Genomic DNA, 19,894 nt, shown 5'->3' on the forward strand with positions numbered 1-19,894 from the left:
GTCTCTTTAAAATAGAAATCTCCAGCTTTGTATTGTTTCTGATAAGAAAAATTAATTTTCAATTGCTGCTGCATAAAGTCAGTAACAATTGAAGAATTGTTGCTTATTATAAACATGATCAGTTATTTTTAATTATCTAAAAAATCAATATAGCAATAAGTATAATCAACACAAAAAAGGTTATAAAAAAAATTAAATAATTTTATCAGTTTTGTATTGTTGACTGTAATATTGTTTATTGTAATCATGTTTTTATAACTTTAACAATAATAATTTCACATATAGCACTCAAAACAAAACACATTTTTCAAACTAGGTAGTCATTGTTATCATCATTTAATGCCTGCTTTTTATGCTGGCATGGATTGGATAGCTTGACAGGAGCTGACAATCCAGAAGACTGCACCATGTTCTACTGTCTGCTTTTACATGGTTTCTAGTGCTGGATGCACTTCTTAATGCCAACCACTTTGTAGAGTGTACAAAGGTGCTTTTTACATGGCACCAGCGCTAGTGAGATCACCAACTTATAAGACAAGATCCCTTCAACTAAATGGGGAATAGAATAAAGTGGGGTGCATTTGTGCTAGGTGATGAGAGGTTAGAGTATGATAGAGGGACAGAAACAGATGCCCTGCAGTGGAGAAGATTCTTTGCTACTCCAGTTGGAAAACCAAGAGGCGAAGATGTAAAACATATTTCAGCATTCCAAACCCAGGTCCAAACTTCCTGATCAAAATAATTTATCACTTTCATAAGAATTGAATGAGCAAGCACTCCAGTCTACTCGGACATTCTGTAGGGCAAGCAGAATAGCTTAGTGATAGTACATTACCTCTATCTGACTGGTAGGACTTAGACAAACGTCTGCCAGTCCAACAATGAGTATCAAGGATTATTTCATACAGTCATAACAGTGGACTATAAAAGAGGTTAGGGATTTGTTTTGACCAAGCTTTATTTGTTATTACAGTTGCCACTACAACTGTTACATACCTCACTCTTGCAGAAGCAGATGCAAGCACTCTCATTTTTCACTGAGGAAACCCAAACCCAGGTGCCTTCTTAATATTGATATCTTTCCAGTTTCTCTTACTCAGAAAATTTCCCTGCTAACAAAATGAAACAGTCTTAAATCATCATTATCATTTTCATATTCACTTTCCATGCTTGTGTAGGACATACAGAATTTTTTGAGGTAGATTTTCTGCAACCAGATATCTTTCCTGTCACCATCAACCCTCTATTTCTAATATTTCTCCATGGCTGGACATGTTTTCACAGGAGATTGGCAATGAAGAACAAACTTTTATGATAGTGACACTTGTTTACAATAATCACATATATGTTAAGACAAAGAGACACCTACTCACACACATCTACAATCACCCATATATGTGCATATACAGTGTGTGTGTGTGTGTGTGTGTGTGTGTGTGTGTGTGTGTGTGTTGTTCAAAACAGTATGATTCAGAATCTGATTCAAACTGTTTTGGACAATACATGTAACTCCCAATAAATGTGTAGAGTGCCCTTCCTTTTGTTTGTCCACTCACTCATATATATATAACTCTTCGAAACACTAGTGTTGAATGGTGGCAGCTGATGAAGGAAATGTTCTCTATGTGGCCTGTGTGTTTTCTGTACTTGTTTATCATTTTGTCTACGTTTTGTTTGCAATCCTGTACCCAGATATGCATCTATATATACAGGTAGATGTAAGTATGTACATACATGTACGTATATATGCATATACTCATTTATTATTTGTATTATATATATATATATATGCATGCACACACACAATGGGCTTCTTTCAGTTTTCATCTACCAAATCCATTCATAAGGGCTATAGAAGACAAAGCAATTTTTAAAATACCTGATGATGCATTTCCCACTCCCTAAATTCAAATTTATCTTTTCAATCAAATTTAGCCTCTTTTAAGATGTAAGCTTCAAAATATGATTTGCTGTTTTCTTGCTGCTCAAAATCTACAAATTTTCTTTCACTGTTAGTATACAATACCCCTTAATGAGTATAATGTGCTGTATAATTTATTTCTGTTCTGACATTTATTTCCATCTCTTTTCACCTACAGGATTTGCAATTGAAGGGGGACAATCAGTTCAGTCATATGGTGCTGGCAAAATTCGGCAGTCATTGAGATCTGGATTGGCAAAACACAATTTTCCTTTGTACTCACCATTGGAGCAAATTCTTGTTCGATATGTTATGGAGCAGGTAATTTTTAGGTTAATCCTAATTATTGAATTTCATTTTCTAGTGTGGTATCATATCTAATTTAAATATGGTTAATCTACTAATTATCAAATCAGTAATTGAATGTCAACAAAGTTAATTATTATCTACTCATAGAGAGACTTCTAAAATTGAAATGTCAAGAAATTTAACTTTACCATTCTCTCTTTGCTATTTTAACAGAAGAGAGATACCATGAATCCATAAAATGCTTTACTTCAATAACTAATGCAAATATCTGGTGCAGGTGTAGTTGTATGGTAAGAAGTTTGCTTCTGAACCACTTGGTTCAGTCCCACTGTGTGACACCTTGGGCAAGTGCTATATCCCTGGATCTTAAGAGTGGATTTGGCAAATGGAAACTGAAAGCCCATTGTGTGTGCATGTGCACATACATACATGGTTGTGTGTCTCCATCACAAGATAGATGTAAATGAGTGTGCTATCTTGCAAGCAGTGTTATTTCCATTGTCTGTGAAAATATGTCTGGCCATGGGGAAATATTATCTTACTTGGAAACAGGTGAAAGCTGGTGACAGGAAGAGTATTCAACTATTGAAAATCAGCCTCAAATGAACTCCATCCAACCCATGCAAGCATGGAAAAGTGGACATTAAAATGATGATGATGATCTGACTTTACAAATGCAACCTACCTATAACACACTATCATCATCATCATCATGTAACATCTACTTTTCCATGCTTGCACAAATCAGATGGAATTTTCATTGAGGCAGATTTTCTATGACTCGGTGCCTTTCCTACTACCGACTCTCACCTGGGTAAGGCAAGGTAATATTTCCCCATGGCCAAACATATTTTCCATGGAAGACTGGAAATGTACACTATCACTTTTAGGATAGTGATTAATCATATAACAAAAGGATTTATTGCATTTCATTTTCATATAACTGATTTTATATATTGTAGCAATTATTTTCTGCTTAGAATAAGACATTTTAAAGCAGACTGGGTTGCACAGTTCATATCCAAATAACTTGGAAACAGAACAAAATTTAAGAAATCAGAGCCTTTTTTTTTTTTTTTTTTAATATTATCTAGTAATCATAAGGTGGCAAGCTGGCTGAATTGTTAGCATGCTGGGTAAAATGTTTAGCAGCATTTCGTTCCATCTCATGCTCTGAGCTCAAATTCCAGTGAACTTGAGTTTGCCTTTCATTATCTTGGGGTCAATAAAATAAGTACTAGTTGAGTACTGAGGTCAACTTATCCCCTCTCCCAAAATTGCTAGTCTTGTGCCAAAATTTGAAATCAATATTAATTAGTAATCTTTTGTCCACTCTGCTGGGTGGCTGGTGTTAGGAAGGGCATCCAGCTGTAAAAACTGTGCTAAAGCAGACACAGAAGTCTAGTGCAGACATCTCCCTAGCCAGCTCCTATCAACCCATGCCAGCATGGAGAACAGACATTAAAGGATGATAATGATGATGAATCACTGACAAAATCTTTAAAGTAATTAAATCAGAATTTTGTGACATAACACTGCAAGCACACCAGTCGGAAAATAAAAAAGGGACCTAATTTTTTGATGGGTAGAAGTTCTGGATAAGGAATGAAGAGGTCTTGGTGAATAATTATCTTGTATGTAAACACTAAAAGCTTTCTTTTTTCATTTGCTAAACTATTAATACTCTATGAAGAAAAAGAAAAGCACATGCATTCCATGAATTTCCTCCAGACTGAAATTATTTTCTATCTTTTAATGAAATGTCTCACTCCATAAACTGTTTAATTAGTAAGTCACAGGTTATAATCATGCTGGTGATTTCTAAAAAGGATGAAATACATAATTACCACCGACTAGAAATTTTAAGTACTTCATAATAAGTGAATGAAAAATAAAATAGGTGAACTCTATGCATCTTTTCCTTATAATTCTTCAATTTCAAATTTCTAGTCCCACCAAATAATATGAAGAAATGTTTATCATCTTTCCTACTAAGGGAAAAACATTATCTAGAATGTTTTCAAAGATAAGTTTTTAATGCATTAATGAAAGATTTGAATAATATTCTATAAATATTTTTCAGACGTGCTATGTATCCAAAAATTATGAAGAAGAGATACAGAAATATATGCAGCAGCCAGAGAAGTTCTTGTCATCAGTATATTTAAACAAATATAATATACCAAAAGACACCTATAGGTATTGTATTGATAAATCAAATATAATTAATGGAATTTTTTTTTTTTAAACTACTAGTAAACTAAAAGGAAAATAAAGAAAGCTTTTAGCAATAAAAAAAGTTTCACAAAAACCTTATATTTCAGGCACAGAAGGAAGCAGTTCAAGAAATATCTAGTTACATCAATTTCGCTATTTTATTTAAACTGCTCAACATTAGAGTTAGCAGCAGTAGCAGCAACTCTCCAACTGCTAGTACAAGCAGCTCTCTTATTGGTGGTCAGTGAGGGGAGGTAACTCATCTTGACGATTGAAAGCTTAAACAAACATTGTCGAAAATCTTCTGTAATTATGGTGGTAGTAGAAGATGGTGTTGGTGGCGTAAGTTATTGTTGCGGTGGATGCCCCCTGGTGAGAAGTGGGCTGGTCCACTACTAATAAATAGTGGACTGACACAGTCAGTAGTGTCAGTGAGGTATGCTGTTCGGGGCAGTCTCACAAAGACAATGAAATACATCATCATAATGCGGGACATAACAGTTATGATTTTGGTTGTAGCCACCGCGCAGTTTAAATGAAATCTATGAGGCTAGACATTTTTGGAGCTGTTTCGTTCTGAAGAAGGATCTTTGCACCTGAAATATAAAGGTTTTTGTAGATCTTACTGCATTGTTAAAAGCTTTTTTATTTTCCATTTCTTTTTCTACTTTTGTGCTACATTGCTTCGAGTGAACTACAATTCTCTTATCAGTAAAATGTCATTTGAAGTTAACTAAAATAAAACATGAAAATATATTTATTAATGAAATATTTTCCTGTCTTACAGCACCATAAGCCATGATATTAGCTGCTTTGCAAGTCCTGAAGGTTTCTTTAATACAGACCTGTGGGGTATGGACTATCCCACAGTTCAAGCCCTGGTATTAAAAGCAATTAATGCATGTCCAGTGGATAACAGGAGGCATATGTGCAGGTTGGTAAAAATATTATTCCTGTTAGGTCCAAGGTTAATGTTCATGAAATTGATTCAATATCTATTACTGGTTCTTTTTTCTCAGTCCCAAAAGGATGAAATGGTAAACTTTGGCATCTTCCTGTTTTAGTCATCTGCATTAAAGGTTGTATATGAGGTAATAGTTTGGGAGACATTTTATCTAGAAAAAGATATATTCGTGACTTGATAATCCAAAGAAATTCAAAGAAAGGCTAACCTAAACTTCTTATTTGCTCCTCAAGATTGATTTGTGTTGCAATATTTTTCTTTAAACCTATTAGGTTTTTTTTTTCCTTTTTATTTGTTTTCTTTCTTTTATGAAATTTTATATCCAGTTTTCTTCCGCTTGTTAGTGAGGGGAGGTAACTCATCTTGACGATTGAAAGCTTAAGCAAACGTTGTTGAAAATCTTCCGTAATTATTCAATATCAACACTTGGCCTTACTTTATAAATTTTTTTATTTTCCATCATTGATATACAATTAGTAGTTTTAAGAAACAAAATTAAACACTGCTACCAATCTAGAGAAGTGAACGTGATTAGGTTTTCATTTCTTTGTTGATGACAATTGTTAACGTCTCTTGACTTCATTTAAATATTTCTACAGATCAGAAACTTTGGCTATTAAATGTCCTCATTTGTAATCTAAGATATTGCTTATTATTTTAGTGGTTCATATAATTAGCAAAAATTACATCATACATTTATTTACAGGTCATCAATAACAAAAAAATACCAAATCAATATTAAAAACTAAGAAAAAATAAGGCTTTTCACTAAATAAAAAGTATCTTTTAAAATACTTTATTACTTTTATTGGATTTATAAAGTTTATGCCAAATGAATAGTGATTTTGTGGGGTTTTTAAATTTTTTATTTTATTTCGAGAACTGAAACAGATAGGATGCACAACTCCATTTATCTCAGACTTACTAATGAATGCTATTCCAAACTATTTAATGAGTAATAATCCTTTCAACTATTGGCACAAAGTCTGAAGTTTGGTAGGTGTGGGGTTAGCCAATTACATCGACCTCAGTACTCAACTGGTACTTATTTCATTAACCCTGAAAGGATGAAAGGCAAAGTCAACCTTGGTGGAATTTGAACTCACCAGAAGAAATGCCACTAAGTATTTTGTCCAGTGTGCTAATCATTCTACCAACTTGCCTCCTTTATTTGATTAGTAATAAGGATGATCTCCAACTTCAAACATCAATACTTGCTGAATGTCCTTTTTTTTCCATAAAGTCAGTTGTGACATTAACAAGGGATTTGTTTTTTTAAAGCAAGATGTAAATGCCTTTTCAGGAGTATAACAATAACAGAAGTAAGGTTTGGACTTAAAAGAAATATAATCAGTTCAGTACCTTGACTCCATAGCCATTATTTCATTTATATACAGATATTTGCAGAACTATCTTAACCGGGGCATCTGTATTAAAAGAAAACCAAAATTAAATAAATGCAAGTTCCTTTAAACAAGAGGTTGTCTAGTTTTATTCTTCTTGTGAATATCTTAACAGAGCTATCTACCTAAGTGGAGGTGTAACAATGATCCCTGGATTTGCAGCAAGATTGGAGAAGGAAGTTCAAAAACTAGTCAATCCATCTCTTCTTGTGCAGGTAAGATATACAGATCCTTAAACTATAACTTATGAATATAGATTGTGAAAGTGCTTACTACAAATGGTTATTATTAATTTCTAAATTTTGGAACAAGGGCTCCAGTTTTATAGCGAAATGAAGTAGTCATGTTGACCATCATCGTTTTACATCACTTTTACCATGTTTGCATCAGAGAGATAGGTCTTCTCCAGTACAACACTTCATTATGAGTTAAGGCCCTTCGTTAGTTCTTTCATGAGGTTAAACCTTCACCACCTCATCATGCCTTCCTTGGCCTCCCACTTCTACAGTTTCCATCCACTTGAAATTCTCATCATTTATTCATACAACTGGCTTCCTCCATGCACATCATGTGCCTGTACTAGCTTAGTCTTTTCTCTTGTTCACTACATTTATTTTAATTTTTTTTTAACTGTATGTGCTTCATCATACATGCTCGCTAACATTACACATCCAGCATGCTCACCTCATTTCCCTTCATCTTGCACACATTCTCTTCATTCAATGTCCATGTATCACTAGCATGCAACATTGTACTTTACATACAAACATCGTACAATCTACACTTAACCCTCTTCTTACTCTGGAATATCCACTTCCACTGTTAAATCTATCATCTATTTAATACAGTAATATTTCAAGGAAGCTTGTCATACCCAACAACGTAACAGTACTTGAGAAATAAATTTCCAAAATGTTTAGTAGAATATTTGAAAAAAATCTATTTCTTGTGTTCTTTTACAACTAACTACTCTTGTGCAAAGTCATCCCACAACACTTCCTTTAGGTTATGTTGAGTATACGATACACAATTCCAGTCTACTCCTTTTCTGCATATTTACATGTGTAATGTTAGTGTACATGAATGAGAGAAAAAAAAAGTGAATTAGATGTAGTGAACAAGAAAAGACTAAGGAGACAATAGAGTCTTGTCTCCTTTCTTGCTAATTTTTTTTACCTTTGCTAGGTTAACTTTCAATTCTAGATTCTGTTTGCATGTTTAAATTTTTTGTTCTAAATCTTCAGTAGATTCATCTAGGAGAACTAAGCCATCAGTATATAGAAGTTCTCAGACAGCCAATCTTAAACTTCCTTGTTAAAGCTTCAAGAACTATAATGGACAGTAGGGAGTTGAGAAATGAGCCCTAGTGCACACCAACTTGTACATTGAACTCATGACTGAGAGCTTGGTGTCCTGTCAGCTTCCTCCAGTTCAATGACTGCTAGTTATTCAAGCTTGTCTCTCCATGCTGTGTATATGTCTAGCTTCTTTTCTAGCAACCTTATATTTTTTGATTCCACTCATCTTCCAATCTGTTAAGGCCATGTCTAATTTAGCATTCCAACATCATGTTACCTTCCATCTGGCTGGACATAATCTTGCTCCAAGCACAAATCTGGCCTGTGACATTTTAGCAGTTATCTAGTGATCCCATAGAAATTCCCAGTTGCCCTCAATTTCAAGTTTTGTCTCCACTTCTTTGAATCTATGCCTGACTGAATGATCCTCTAACTTTCATACCTTCTTTCTCCAGGCTGTCTTGTCTTCTGAATCCTCTTACCTTTGATGTTATTTGTCACTTGCCTTTATGTTGAGTGCTACATTCTTCACCAGGGAAAAATATAGTGTTCACAAATAGTTGTCTATCCAGTTTCTTGTTGAATATGAAGTCTACCTGGATTGGTAATCATGTGGCTGGACGGCTGGTTTCCTGAAGTTAGTGTTTCAAGTAATTAGGTTATTTGCACTCTTGCAGCACAGAACTCCAGTCCCTCCCCATTCTTTGTATCATACTCATATCCTCTCTCTACATACATGAGAGTAGTCCGTGTTCATTAATACCACTAGCAATGATAATGAAGTCAGTCATTTGTTATTAGGGTAAACTGCAAAAGGACTTCATTGAGGTACTTTTGCTCATCTGTCACTCCTGATTGTCATATATATGCTCAGGTAACTATTGCCTATGGCTAATCTAAGTTTAGTTAATTACTTCATCTGCCAACAACATGCCTACTTCATCCAACCTGTTTGGTTGCGGTTCCCTTTCCACTTACCTTTTTTACAAAGCACACATCATGCAATCATTTGATGTCTGTTTGAAGAGTTCCTAGCTGACTTCCTCCACTAGCATTAACAGTCCTATACATGCAAATAGTTTTGCATTGTTTGTGACTGTAATAATTTTGCCATACCTCTATTAGCATACCTCAATTACCAATCACTTTACAGCATAGACTGGCTACATTTACTCATCACCAGCACTAGAAAGGATGTCTGTCAGCACTGAAGTGTTCGTTCCCTCCACACTGTCAGTTTTTGTTCAGAGGGATTTTCTTCACTGCAGCTTTTGGAGATCCAGTCCATGTCTTCTCTGTGCAGATCTTTTAGATTCAGAGTTACTGTACCAGATGGAGTGTCTTGACTATGGTGAGTTTTATTCCACCCTGCAGAATTTTATTCAAGGTTATCTGCAGTGCAAAATTTTATTCAGAATTACCACTCGTCTCATCATGCTGCCTGCCTTATGATTCACAGGGCCACACTTCCAAGCAATCATCAGAATTGCACAGGTGACGACATAGAAGCAGCTGGTCATATTTGTCAAAATAAGGAGATAGAACCAATCAACATGTCAATAAGCAGTCTTGATAAATAAAATATTGCTTTAATTTAATCTCATGTTATCCACATACATCAGTGAAATTGCCAATTATTACAATCAATATAGTAGGTACAGAAATAGTGAAATAATCAAATATGAAAATCAAATGTCATTTGTAGCTCAAGAGATCTTACAAAGTAGATGAGCAAGAAAACTTAAGCGTATTCTAACTTTTAAGAGTACTAAATTTTATTGATTACCTAAAAGCAAAAATCAATTCCAGTAAAATATTAATATTAAAATACTAAATACTGTAGCACTCTATTATGTCTGCATACCACCATTGCATGTGTCCGATCTTTGGATTTTCTTTAACAAATCCCTTAGTTAATAATGAGATGCAGGTCTGCCACAGTCACTATGTAAAAGGATTTTCATAAACAAAATATTTTTACTTCATAGTCTAATGAATCTCTTAAAGCAACATAAATTCTTGCTTTATTACCACTAATCAATCACATTTCATTTACTATCATTTGCTACATTTCAGTTGTCTCTAAGTGTTAAATATTCATCATTTTACATGAGAGGGGGAGGGTCTTCAGCACAGCTTCACCATGAGTCGCAGCCCTCTGTCATCTCCTTTCTGAAGTTCAGTGTCATGCAACTCAATCTTCAAAATTTCATCCTGTCTTCTTTAGCCTTCTTTCACAAGTTCTGTCCATAAGTACTTGGTACTAATTTATTTATACAACTGGCATCTTTCATAAGCATGCCATGCCTATACATAGTCTTGTCTTTTACAAGCTGCAGCCTATTAATTCTTCTACAGTTTTTCTCTCATATGTATTCCATAATACATACACCACTAGCATTACACATTGAATGTCCATGCTATCATGCAACAGTGTGCATTCATGCAAGCATCAAGCAATCTGCACTTCATTTAGAAAGAGACCCGTAAGGCAACTAAAAGAGCTGGAGGCTGGAAGAGAATCTGGTCACCATGCCAGCACAGGAAGGTGAATGTGAAATGATGATGATAACTAAATGTTATCTAAATATGAAACAGTGATTTTTAAAAATATACAAAATTGGTAATCTTTCTTGTATGATAGTATAAAAAACATTACTGATATTTAATTTCTACTTCCTTATAGGTTCATTCGTCTCCCCAAAGATACCATGCAGCCTATATTGGAGCTTGCATTCTAAGTGCACTACCAGAGTTCCAAAACCACTGTATTTTAGCAAATGAATGGAAAAGAGAGGGTACAAGAGCCTTTCAAAAATGGATTTATTAAATTGCTATATTTGATGCTAATTTCTCAGTGAAAAAAATACAAATTATAAATATTTCCTGTCTAAATTACTTACACAACTTACTGTATTATAATAACCTTAAAACCCAAAACAAGTTTATACTTTGAATTTTTTTTTTTTTTTTCCACATAAAATTTTTATGCTTGGATCATCCACATTTCCTTGTCTTCCAGTAATTAATGCTTCTCTCAAGACACTCACAGCCTCACTTAATTTCTTTTTCATTATGATAAAAATACTACTGCAATAATGGGCGCTATAATTTCCAAGAAGTTAAAGGCATGACTTCTTTTACTCAGAAACAATAATAATATTGTTGCAAATTAAAGAAATAAAATGTTATATATTATCCACAGGTTTCAGAACTCTGTTTCACAGTGAGTAAATAGAAGGAATATTTTAAAAGATGAATTATTTAATAAAGGCTGAAGTAAAACAATAGTGGAATTAATTTAATTTATTTGTAATAGACAAATTAGTGTTTATACAGTGCAGACAATAACAATTACCAAGTAGTCTTGAAGAAGTGGAAATAATCAATACAGGATGAGATCTTATGAAGTAGATTAAAATTTAAGAAATTTAACACAAATATGTGAAAGAGATGGAGGGGAATATTTCTTTTGAATGATTAAAAAAATCATAGCAGTCAGCTGAAGATTTTAACAGAAGAATGAAAAGTAGAGTCATTAGTTACTAAGACTTTGGATGGTTGATATATATATATATATATATATAAATGGGTAGAAATTGAATGTTTAATAGGAAGATGCCACTGAAACAAGCTGATGAAAGAAGAAATGAAAAAAAAAAATAAATGTAAGAAAACTTTTAATGACTGCAAGCAAAAAGTAGAATTTCAAGATCTAATACAGTTTATATAGAGAAATGAAAACAATGGATGGCCTCTGTAAAATTTTGTTAGTCTTCAGCTTTGTGAAACACTTCTGCTTCTTGACTGCCGTGTAAACTTGTCCCTAGATCTACTGCGTGACCGACTAGATGAATGAGAATGATCTGGTTTCACTGCAACAGTTTCTTGTTCTCCATTTGTTTTTCCTTTGGAAGCACTTCGGGATCTACTTCTGGAACGGCTAACAGATCTACTTCTTGATTGACTAACAGATCGAGAACGGCTCTTTGATCGCGATCTACTTTTGTCTCGTCGATAGTGATCTGGACTAAGTTTGTCTCGACCTCGTCGATGTTCACTGCTTGGACTACGTCGTCTTCTGTCTCTACTACTACTCCTGTGGTCTCTACTACGACTGCGATCTCTACTATGAGACCTTGTTCGAGATCTTCTGCGACGCCTGTCTCTGGATCGTGACCTTGATCGAGATCTACAAATTGAAAAAAAACAATATAGACATATTACACACAACATACATCAAATTTATTCTGAAACAGTGAAAAAAAAAAAAAAACTGATAAGTACCTTCGTCTTCGGCGTGGAGATGGTGATCTGTAGTAGCTACTGCGCTCAGGCCTTCTGTAACCATAGTAACGATCATCAGGGCAATCCCGAGCCCAATGTCCAGGTCGATGGCAGCGATAGCATTCATCATAGCCCTAAACAAATTTATAGTTTATTTTCATTAGATGACATAATCACTACAATGTAAAAAAATACTTTTTCCTATGATGAACTCAAATTACTATTACTGTAATTAAATTATTCATAAGTATTAAAAAAATGTTATCTTTTGACATTTGTATTCATCTAATTGAAAAGAGGTGACTTAGTAGATGTGTTAAAGCACTGAACAAAATGCCTTACACTATTTGCTCCGACACCCATCATTCTGAGTTCAAACTCACTTAAGTCTTTCATCTTTTTGGTGTCAGCAGAAAAAGTATCAGTTCAGGGTAGGTAGATTGGTGAACTGTTAAAGCATCAAATGAGATAGATACTTTGGAGTATCTGACAGCAGTACCTGCAACAGTACTGGTACCAAGCTGTATTGGATTTTAAGACGAGCTTTTTCCTTAAATAACACTAGTGCAATGAAGAGAGATAAATGCATGAGCAACTGCTAGTTTTTAGCAACAAAAAAAAAAAATCCCTTTGATAGGGCCTACATAAATTGGTGCAGATACATGGTCAAACCTTCCCAACTTGGGATTTAATTGAATATTAAGTGACAATCATTGGTGCTGCAGTCAGCCTTGAAAACATTTACATTAACACAGGCAAATGTTCAATTTATAGACATTTTCACGTAAGGAAAAAAAAAGAATGTAAATGTAAAAAGTACTAATGGTGATCATGTAATTTTTAAACCCAAAAATGAATGTTAAAAACTGAGCAAACAAACCCTTAAAATATATTTCTTGTACTGAAAGAAAAGATTAAATATTTTACATGGTCAGATAGAGGAAAAGTTGAAAGTAATTGATTTTCTGAATCCTATTTATATTTTATTTTATCTTACAATATCTCAGCAAGTTAGATGATTAAAAAAATTACACAAGATTAACCCTTAACTTCCTGGATTTAACAGGATTACATCAGTTAACCAGCCCCGAAATACATAATTACAAAAATCGTATTCGCCTTATTTGCATTCATTTTGAAGGAAGCGGAGAAAGCTCGAATGGAAGGGAGAAAACTCTGATCCTTTTCATCCTCCTTGTAGCAGAATCATTATAGTAGAGAACCCTAAATACTGGACACAGATTAAAACCATGCAGTGGATCCTTTGTTACAAGGCCACAGGGAAAGAATGAATGTTTAAATTTTATTTCTGGTTTATTGACTATATAGAAGTCTGCTGTGGAGGCGCAATGGCCCAGTGGTTAGGGCAGCGGGATCGCGGTTTCGATTTCCAGACCTGGCGTTGTGAGTGTTTATTGAGCAAAAACATCTAAAGCTCTACGAGGCTCCGGCAGGGGATGGTGGCGAACCATGCTGTACTCTTTCACCACAACTTTCTCCCTGTTTCTATTATGCCTGTAATTCAAAGGGTCAGCCTTGTCACACTGAGTCATGTTGAATATCCCCGAGAACTACGTTATGGGTACACGTGTCTGTGGAGTGCTCAGCCACTTGCACGTTAATTTCACAAGCAGGCTGTTCCGTTGATCGTATCAACTGGAACCCTCAACGCTGTAAGCGACTGAGTGCCAACAATAGCAGTCTGCAAGGTGTTTCATTCTGAAAAAAATTACCACTTCAATCTGTGCCTTTTTCCTACATTTGTGTAAGTCAGTGTTTTTGCCCACCAATAAAGAACACAAGCTAACTGTAAGAATAATAAGAGTATGTAATCCTAGGTTCAAGGAAAAAAAATTGTTTTGCATGAAATCAATTAGTGGTGTAAAGAAAGTCTGAGGACCACTGCATTATGAGACTGAGCTTCTGATTTGAAAATATTTTTATGTCTTCTCCACTTGGAGTATCAATACAAAGTACCCTGGTACAACACAATACCTTCACTATTACTATTTTTATTCACCCTACTTTTTTTTAACCATTAGACTTTTACTCCGTGTTTTTCTCTTTAGAGAATTCTAAATTCTTTAGATTTTACTTATTGTTTTGTTTCATAATTAGTTTAAATTCACACCTGTAACCCCAATTTAATAGTGAACTCCAAGTTTATCCTTAATTAGATCAGTCTTTTTTTTTTTACCTCCCTAAAAGCATTTTGTATTTTTATTTGTAGCTAATTTCATCTTCAGATTACAACTTCCTCTGCTCCCTTTTAAATAAACTTTTTGATATATATCCTTTCAGTGCCTACCCCAACCCTACTGGATTTTTACCACTTTTATGTGACTCCTAAAATCTTGTTTCTAATTCCCTAGATTTTTTATTTTCACTATTTTAATTACTTCTTTTAGTGCAGTTATCAAAGTTTTTCTTATTTCCCCATTAATAACTATATTGCTAATATTTTTCTGTATTCAAGGTCTTAATTTCCTAAGTAGTATTATGATTATTACTACTATTAATTTTATTAGTAAGCAATGGACAAGCAGAATCATTTGAGTATTAGACAAAATGTACTATGATCTAAGTTCAAATCTCCTCAAGATTAACTTTATCTTTCTTCCACAGGTAATGAAATAGAATACTTGTCCACATCAAGAATCAATTTAAGCACCTTAAACTACACCACTAAAATAGTTTATAGAAAAATACTTACATTACTGACTAAAGGACGTCTTGGGTTGCCTTTTGCCCATTCTACAATGATACTTGAATTACATACTTCTCGACCATTTTCATATTTAATAGCATCCTGTAATAGTGAGAAAAACAATTGGTATGAACATTGAAGAAGCATGGATGAAAATTTTACTGTTTTGTTTTTTTAAATAAGAGGAATATGTTTCTAAATTTTCATAATTTAGGGAATGGGAATTAGTAACCCAATTCTAAAACAGCCAAAATTTTTCACTTCTCTTTCTCACATGAGCTTTCTTCTGAAAGAACACACATGCTTAGAGGCGAGTGCACACACACACACACCAATTTTAATAATTTGCGACAATCTACATCATATGATTGCAAAGTTGTATCAAGTGAGAGAATACATAGTTATGGAGAGCAAGTATGGAACAATTTAGAATACAAGGGAAGAGATTAGGATTGCAATTTCAATACTAAGAAACTTTTGTTCCTAGATTTCAAAATGAATGAAAGAGGCAGGAGATACTGCTTAGAGAGATAGGGAGAGGAAAAGCATGAGAAATAGTAAGGTGAGAGAGAATGAACCAAATGACAGGGAAAGTGAAAGATTCAAAATGAAATAGAGTAATTTACTAGTACAAAAGTTGTAGGGCTGTAGGATTTTGTTTACATGACAATTGAAAAAAAATATAGGAAAAGTAAAAAAAAATCAGTATTAAATTGAGTTTAAGAATGTGAGCCAAAATGAATTATGAAACAAAACAAAGTAAAATTTTCTAAAGAGAAAAAGATGAGTTATATATGGATTAAACTGGATTTAGCAACTGTGAATGGAATGACAAGAATAAAGAATGGCAAGTGAAAGTAAAAAGCATGAAATAAAAACAGTAAAATTTAATGACAACTAAAACTCTAATCAACACCTAAAAAATGTTTTAAAGCAATAAAGAAACCTATCAAATTATTGATAATAAACAAGAGAATTCTGTGTGGAAGAAACAGTGAAAAATACCACTGAATGATGAAATACCAGGAGTTAAGATTCAAAATAAACTAAGAGAGATAAAGAATATAACATGTAAATGAAATAGAACCACAATCTCTAAAATATACATCAGATAAAATATATAGGAGTTAGTGTTGAAGTAAAGTAAAGTAAATACAATTAGAAAACTTAATAGGCAGAGCAAGTTGAGATATATGTCTTGTCCGTCCAAGGTAAAGTTCTGGACAGACAGATATTGAGAACATATGTTTACATAGTGAAATCTTTGCAGTACGTTTATTTAATGTATGGTGCTCTTGCCAAATAGACTAGCCATACTTTCCTGGCTAACACTTAACTCTATATACTATGTTCCATTTGAAAGTGTAGTAAAACTATTGCGATGGGATGAAAGTTAAACCTACATGTGTGCTAAGAGCAATTGGGGATAGTACTTCCTTGGTAAACTATATCATTATCCAAGCATTTGGAATCTAAGGGATAATTAATAAAGTTACTATTGTTCATACAAAATAGTTTGTATAGGTTAGAAGAAACTACAGCTTGATCAAAATACAGTAAGATAATTTTATGGTATTAAATATTCTATAGTATCTATGCTGTGAATGGAAGTGATTTCTAAGAAGGTGGAATTAGCTTTACAGAATACTAAGTTGAAAGGTGTATTACATCATGATATTTCTATTTCTCATGCTAGTGGTATGTGTGACAGAATTGTAGGTTGTACTGTTTAAGGCAAAATATTTTCTAAAACTGCTTCTCATGAATGCTTTATTGTAGTATAGACCCTCTTCATTAAAGAATTGTTTATTAGCAGAGAAGTTATCAATTCTGAAGTAAAATAGCTTATGTCTGTAGTTTAACAAGTCTTTTGATTTCAAAGAAAAATAAAATAAGTAGAAAAAGTTTAAAGTTACATCTAATAAGTCAACTTTGTTTTTGTTGGCTTCACTAACAATCAAGAGTCCAAATTATTTGTAGAATAAATGGATTTTTTTTTCTAATTCTACTGCTCTTGACCAGTAGATTTCCTTGCTAAATACCTTTTAAACATGGGTATTTTGGTTTAAGCTGATGAAGCAAGAAACAGCTAACAAGGCGGTTAATTTCTCCCAAATCTGTCAGATGTATCAAAAGCAGGTGGAAGGTGAATTTTTCATCCATAATGCTTAATATAAATACCAATCATGCGTTGATTATTACATTGACATCAGAGTCTTTGATATCAGCAATGGATTTAGTCTTAAGAATAACAGAAAGCAATACTCTTTAATAGAAAAATATTACTCTTTACTATCCAATTGTAAGAATTTGGTATTAATATGAGAGATGCCTTCAAACCAACAAATCATTTCTTGTATATTCTGTCATATACATAAGGAAGATACCTCTATAATTTAGGAGACCTTTGTCAAAATCCCTTAACTAATTTTCACAATATCAGTTTTTATAAGGTTGATCAACCAGATAACTAGCTTGGTAGAGGGAATTAGCTTTTTGTACCTCTAATGTAAAATATAAGGGGTATTTGTAGCTCAGTTGTCATGAATATTTAAATCTTCACTAATATTTAAATTTGCAGTTATCATGAATGTTTAAACTTTCACCATGAGAATCAATGTTTTTTAGAATTTCATGAAGTTTACTAACAGGAATTAGTGATAAAATTATCTAAAAATATATATATTTCACTCTATCTCAGTTGAAGTTTTTAGTCATATCTGATAGAAAATATTTATGTCACTAACATTGAGATTTCCTTACATCTACATTTTCAACACTTTCCTATATTTTTTCCATTTTCATTTTAAAAAACGACACAAAAAACCTGTGCATTAATAGACTATTCTTATTCATTTTATCTTCAGAATTAAGGAAGTAACCGGTTCCCTCTCTTCTCTCCCCAACAAACTAATCCTATTTCTTACCCTCTACAGCATTCCCATCTTTTCCTGTCTTCTATCAACTTAGTTATTGGCACCTTTCTATCTATCCCACTATACACGTACATCTATGATGATTTATAAAATAAATTTTCATTTTAAAAGTGAGAAATGTAAACATCTTAATCCAGAAATTGAAAATGTATATTCTTTCATTTGATACAACGTTAAATTTGATGTAAATATACAACAAAACAGCCTGCAGTTGACCACAAATTAGTAAAATTCATAAGTACTTGTATTCAGTGTTTTATTGCTGGAAAACTTTATTCTATCATGGCCACTTACTACATTACAAGCTCTCACAATATATATAAACGCACAAACACACACATATATACGCACAGATGTACAATACATAGTACAAACAAACAGACAATATACATATACACACACAAACATGTATACAGATACACATACAGCACAGATACATATGTATCTATATATATAAAAATAGACATTTATACATGCATATATATATATATATATATATATATATACACACACACAACATATATACACACATAGACATATATATATACATGTACATATATGTACACACACATTAAAACAAAGACTGGAAAGTTCACTTTAAAAATATACCAAACTTTCCAGTCTTTGTTCTGATATATACTTTACACTGCAAATATGACTCACTAAGATTTTCAACTTGTATGTATGACTTTCTCATTTAAAATAAACATCTACTTACATACATTTGATTACTGGAATGTGCAGATGTGCTTCATAAGTACACAACTTTGATTATAACCCCTTCTATACATACATACATACATGTACACACACATATATGTACATATGTGTAAATATACATTTGTACACACACACACACGTATATATATATATATATACATACACGTGTATGCATATACCCAGATACATGTGTATGCATATACATAGATATGTATATGCATATACATAGACATGTATATGCATATACATAGACATGTATATGCATATACATAGACATGTATATGCATATACATAGACATGTATATGCATATACATAGACACCAATGTTTACATATATATATATATACACACACACACACACACATAAATACTTTTATATATATTATACACATATATATATACATACATACATAGACATATGTATACTTACATACACAGACACATGTATACATACATACGTATAAATACATATAGACACACACATACATGCACCCAGATCTACAAATCCTGGATAGGTCTGAATTCCCCTGCAAAACAACACAACACTGAACTAAGAAAACTGTGGAGTTGAGTCCAGCTGAACTTCTTGTTCATCATAGAGACAGTCCAATACACACACACATACACTGCCCCAACAAGCATTACCCCCTCATCTCAACTACTTCTTCTTGACATTATATCCCTTAACTTTTTGTGCTGAGTTTCTGCTTCCATCCGTCATTCTCATTACACCCTTTCGTCTACCCATTTTATAGCTACCTCTTAAGTACCTCTACATCTCCCTCTCTACCACTCCCCTGCCTTGCTCATCATCTACCCCTTGAACTATCACCCATGGGTCACTCTTATCTCTTTCCACCATCCAGCCACTCCTGCTCATCTCTCACTGCATTCATCTCTACCCCAATATCTAACCATCAGCTACTATCCCTTCCTGATCCACTACCCATATCATCTTTTGCTTCCTGAAGGTTTTGTTCAAGCAACCCATTGCTATCCCCTTTTTACAGATATTCTCATCCTCTTTTATATAAATGCGGGGTAGTGCTGTATCTTCTCCACAGCAAGACTCTTCTGCTTGTCCCTGGCATAAAATCTTTCCACCCTCTCAAATACTCACCCCATTTAGTCA

At 33.5% G+C, this 19,894-nt stretch overlaps 2 protein-coding genes across 5 annotated transcripts in view; one reads left to right on the plus strand and one right to left on the minus strand.

Annotated features, from left to right (window-relative positions):
* LOC106882864 (uncharacterized) overlaps nucleotides 1-11,400 on the plus strand; it is a 118,266-nt gene extending 106,866 nt beyond the window's left edge. For all 3 annotated transcript variants that reach the window (XM_052968847.1, XM_052968849.1, XM_052968848.1), the window contains 5 exons: nucleotides 2,099-2,242; nucleotides 4,314-4,429; nucleotides 5,235-5,381; nucleotides 6,930-7,029; nucleotides 10,799-11,400. In XM_052968847.1, the coding sequence (XP_052824807.1) occupies nucleotides 2,099-2,242; nucleotides 4,314-4,429; nucleotides 5,235-5,381; nucleotides 6,930-7,029; nucleotides 10,799-10,942 (651 nt within the window). In that variant the 3' untranslated portion in view covers nucleotides 10,943-11,400. The remainder of the gene's footprint in view (nucleotides 1-2,098; nucleotides 2,243-4,313; nucleotides 4,430-5,234; nucleotides 5,382-6,929; nucleotides 7,030-10,798) is intronic.
* Nucleotides 11,401-11,775: 375 nt separating this feature from the next.
* The window catches only part of LOC106882865 (serine/arginine-rich splicing factor 6), a 44,438-nt gene continuing 36,319 nt past the window's right edge, over nucleotides 11,776-19,894 (minus strand). For both annotated transcript variants that reach the window (XM_014933668.2, XM_014933669.2), the window contains exons 4-6: nucleotides 15,113-15,208; nucleotides 12,400-12,533; nucleotides 11,776-12,304 (exon numbers count right to left, since the gene is read on the minus strand). In XM_014933668.2, the coding sequence (XP_014789154.1) occupies nucleotides 11,890-12,304; nucleotides 12,400-12,533; nucleotides 15,113-15,208 (645 nt within the window). In that variant the 3' untranslated portion in view covers nucleotides 11,776-11,889. The remainder of the gene's footprint in view (nucleotides 12,305-12,399; nucleotides 12,534-15,112; nucleotides 15,209-19,894) is intronic.

The sequence above is a fragment of the Octopus bimaculoides genome, chromosome 6, assembly GCF_001194135.2.
Source record: "Octopus bimaculoides isolate UCB-OBI-ISO-001 chromosome 6, ASM119413v2, whole genome shotgun sequence".
NCBI lineage: Eukaryota > Metazoa > Mollusca > Cephalopoda > Octopoda > Octopodidae > Octopus > Octopus bimaculoides.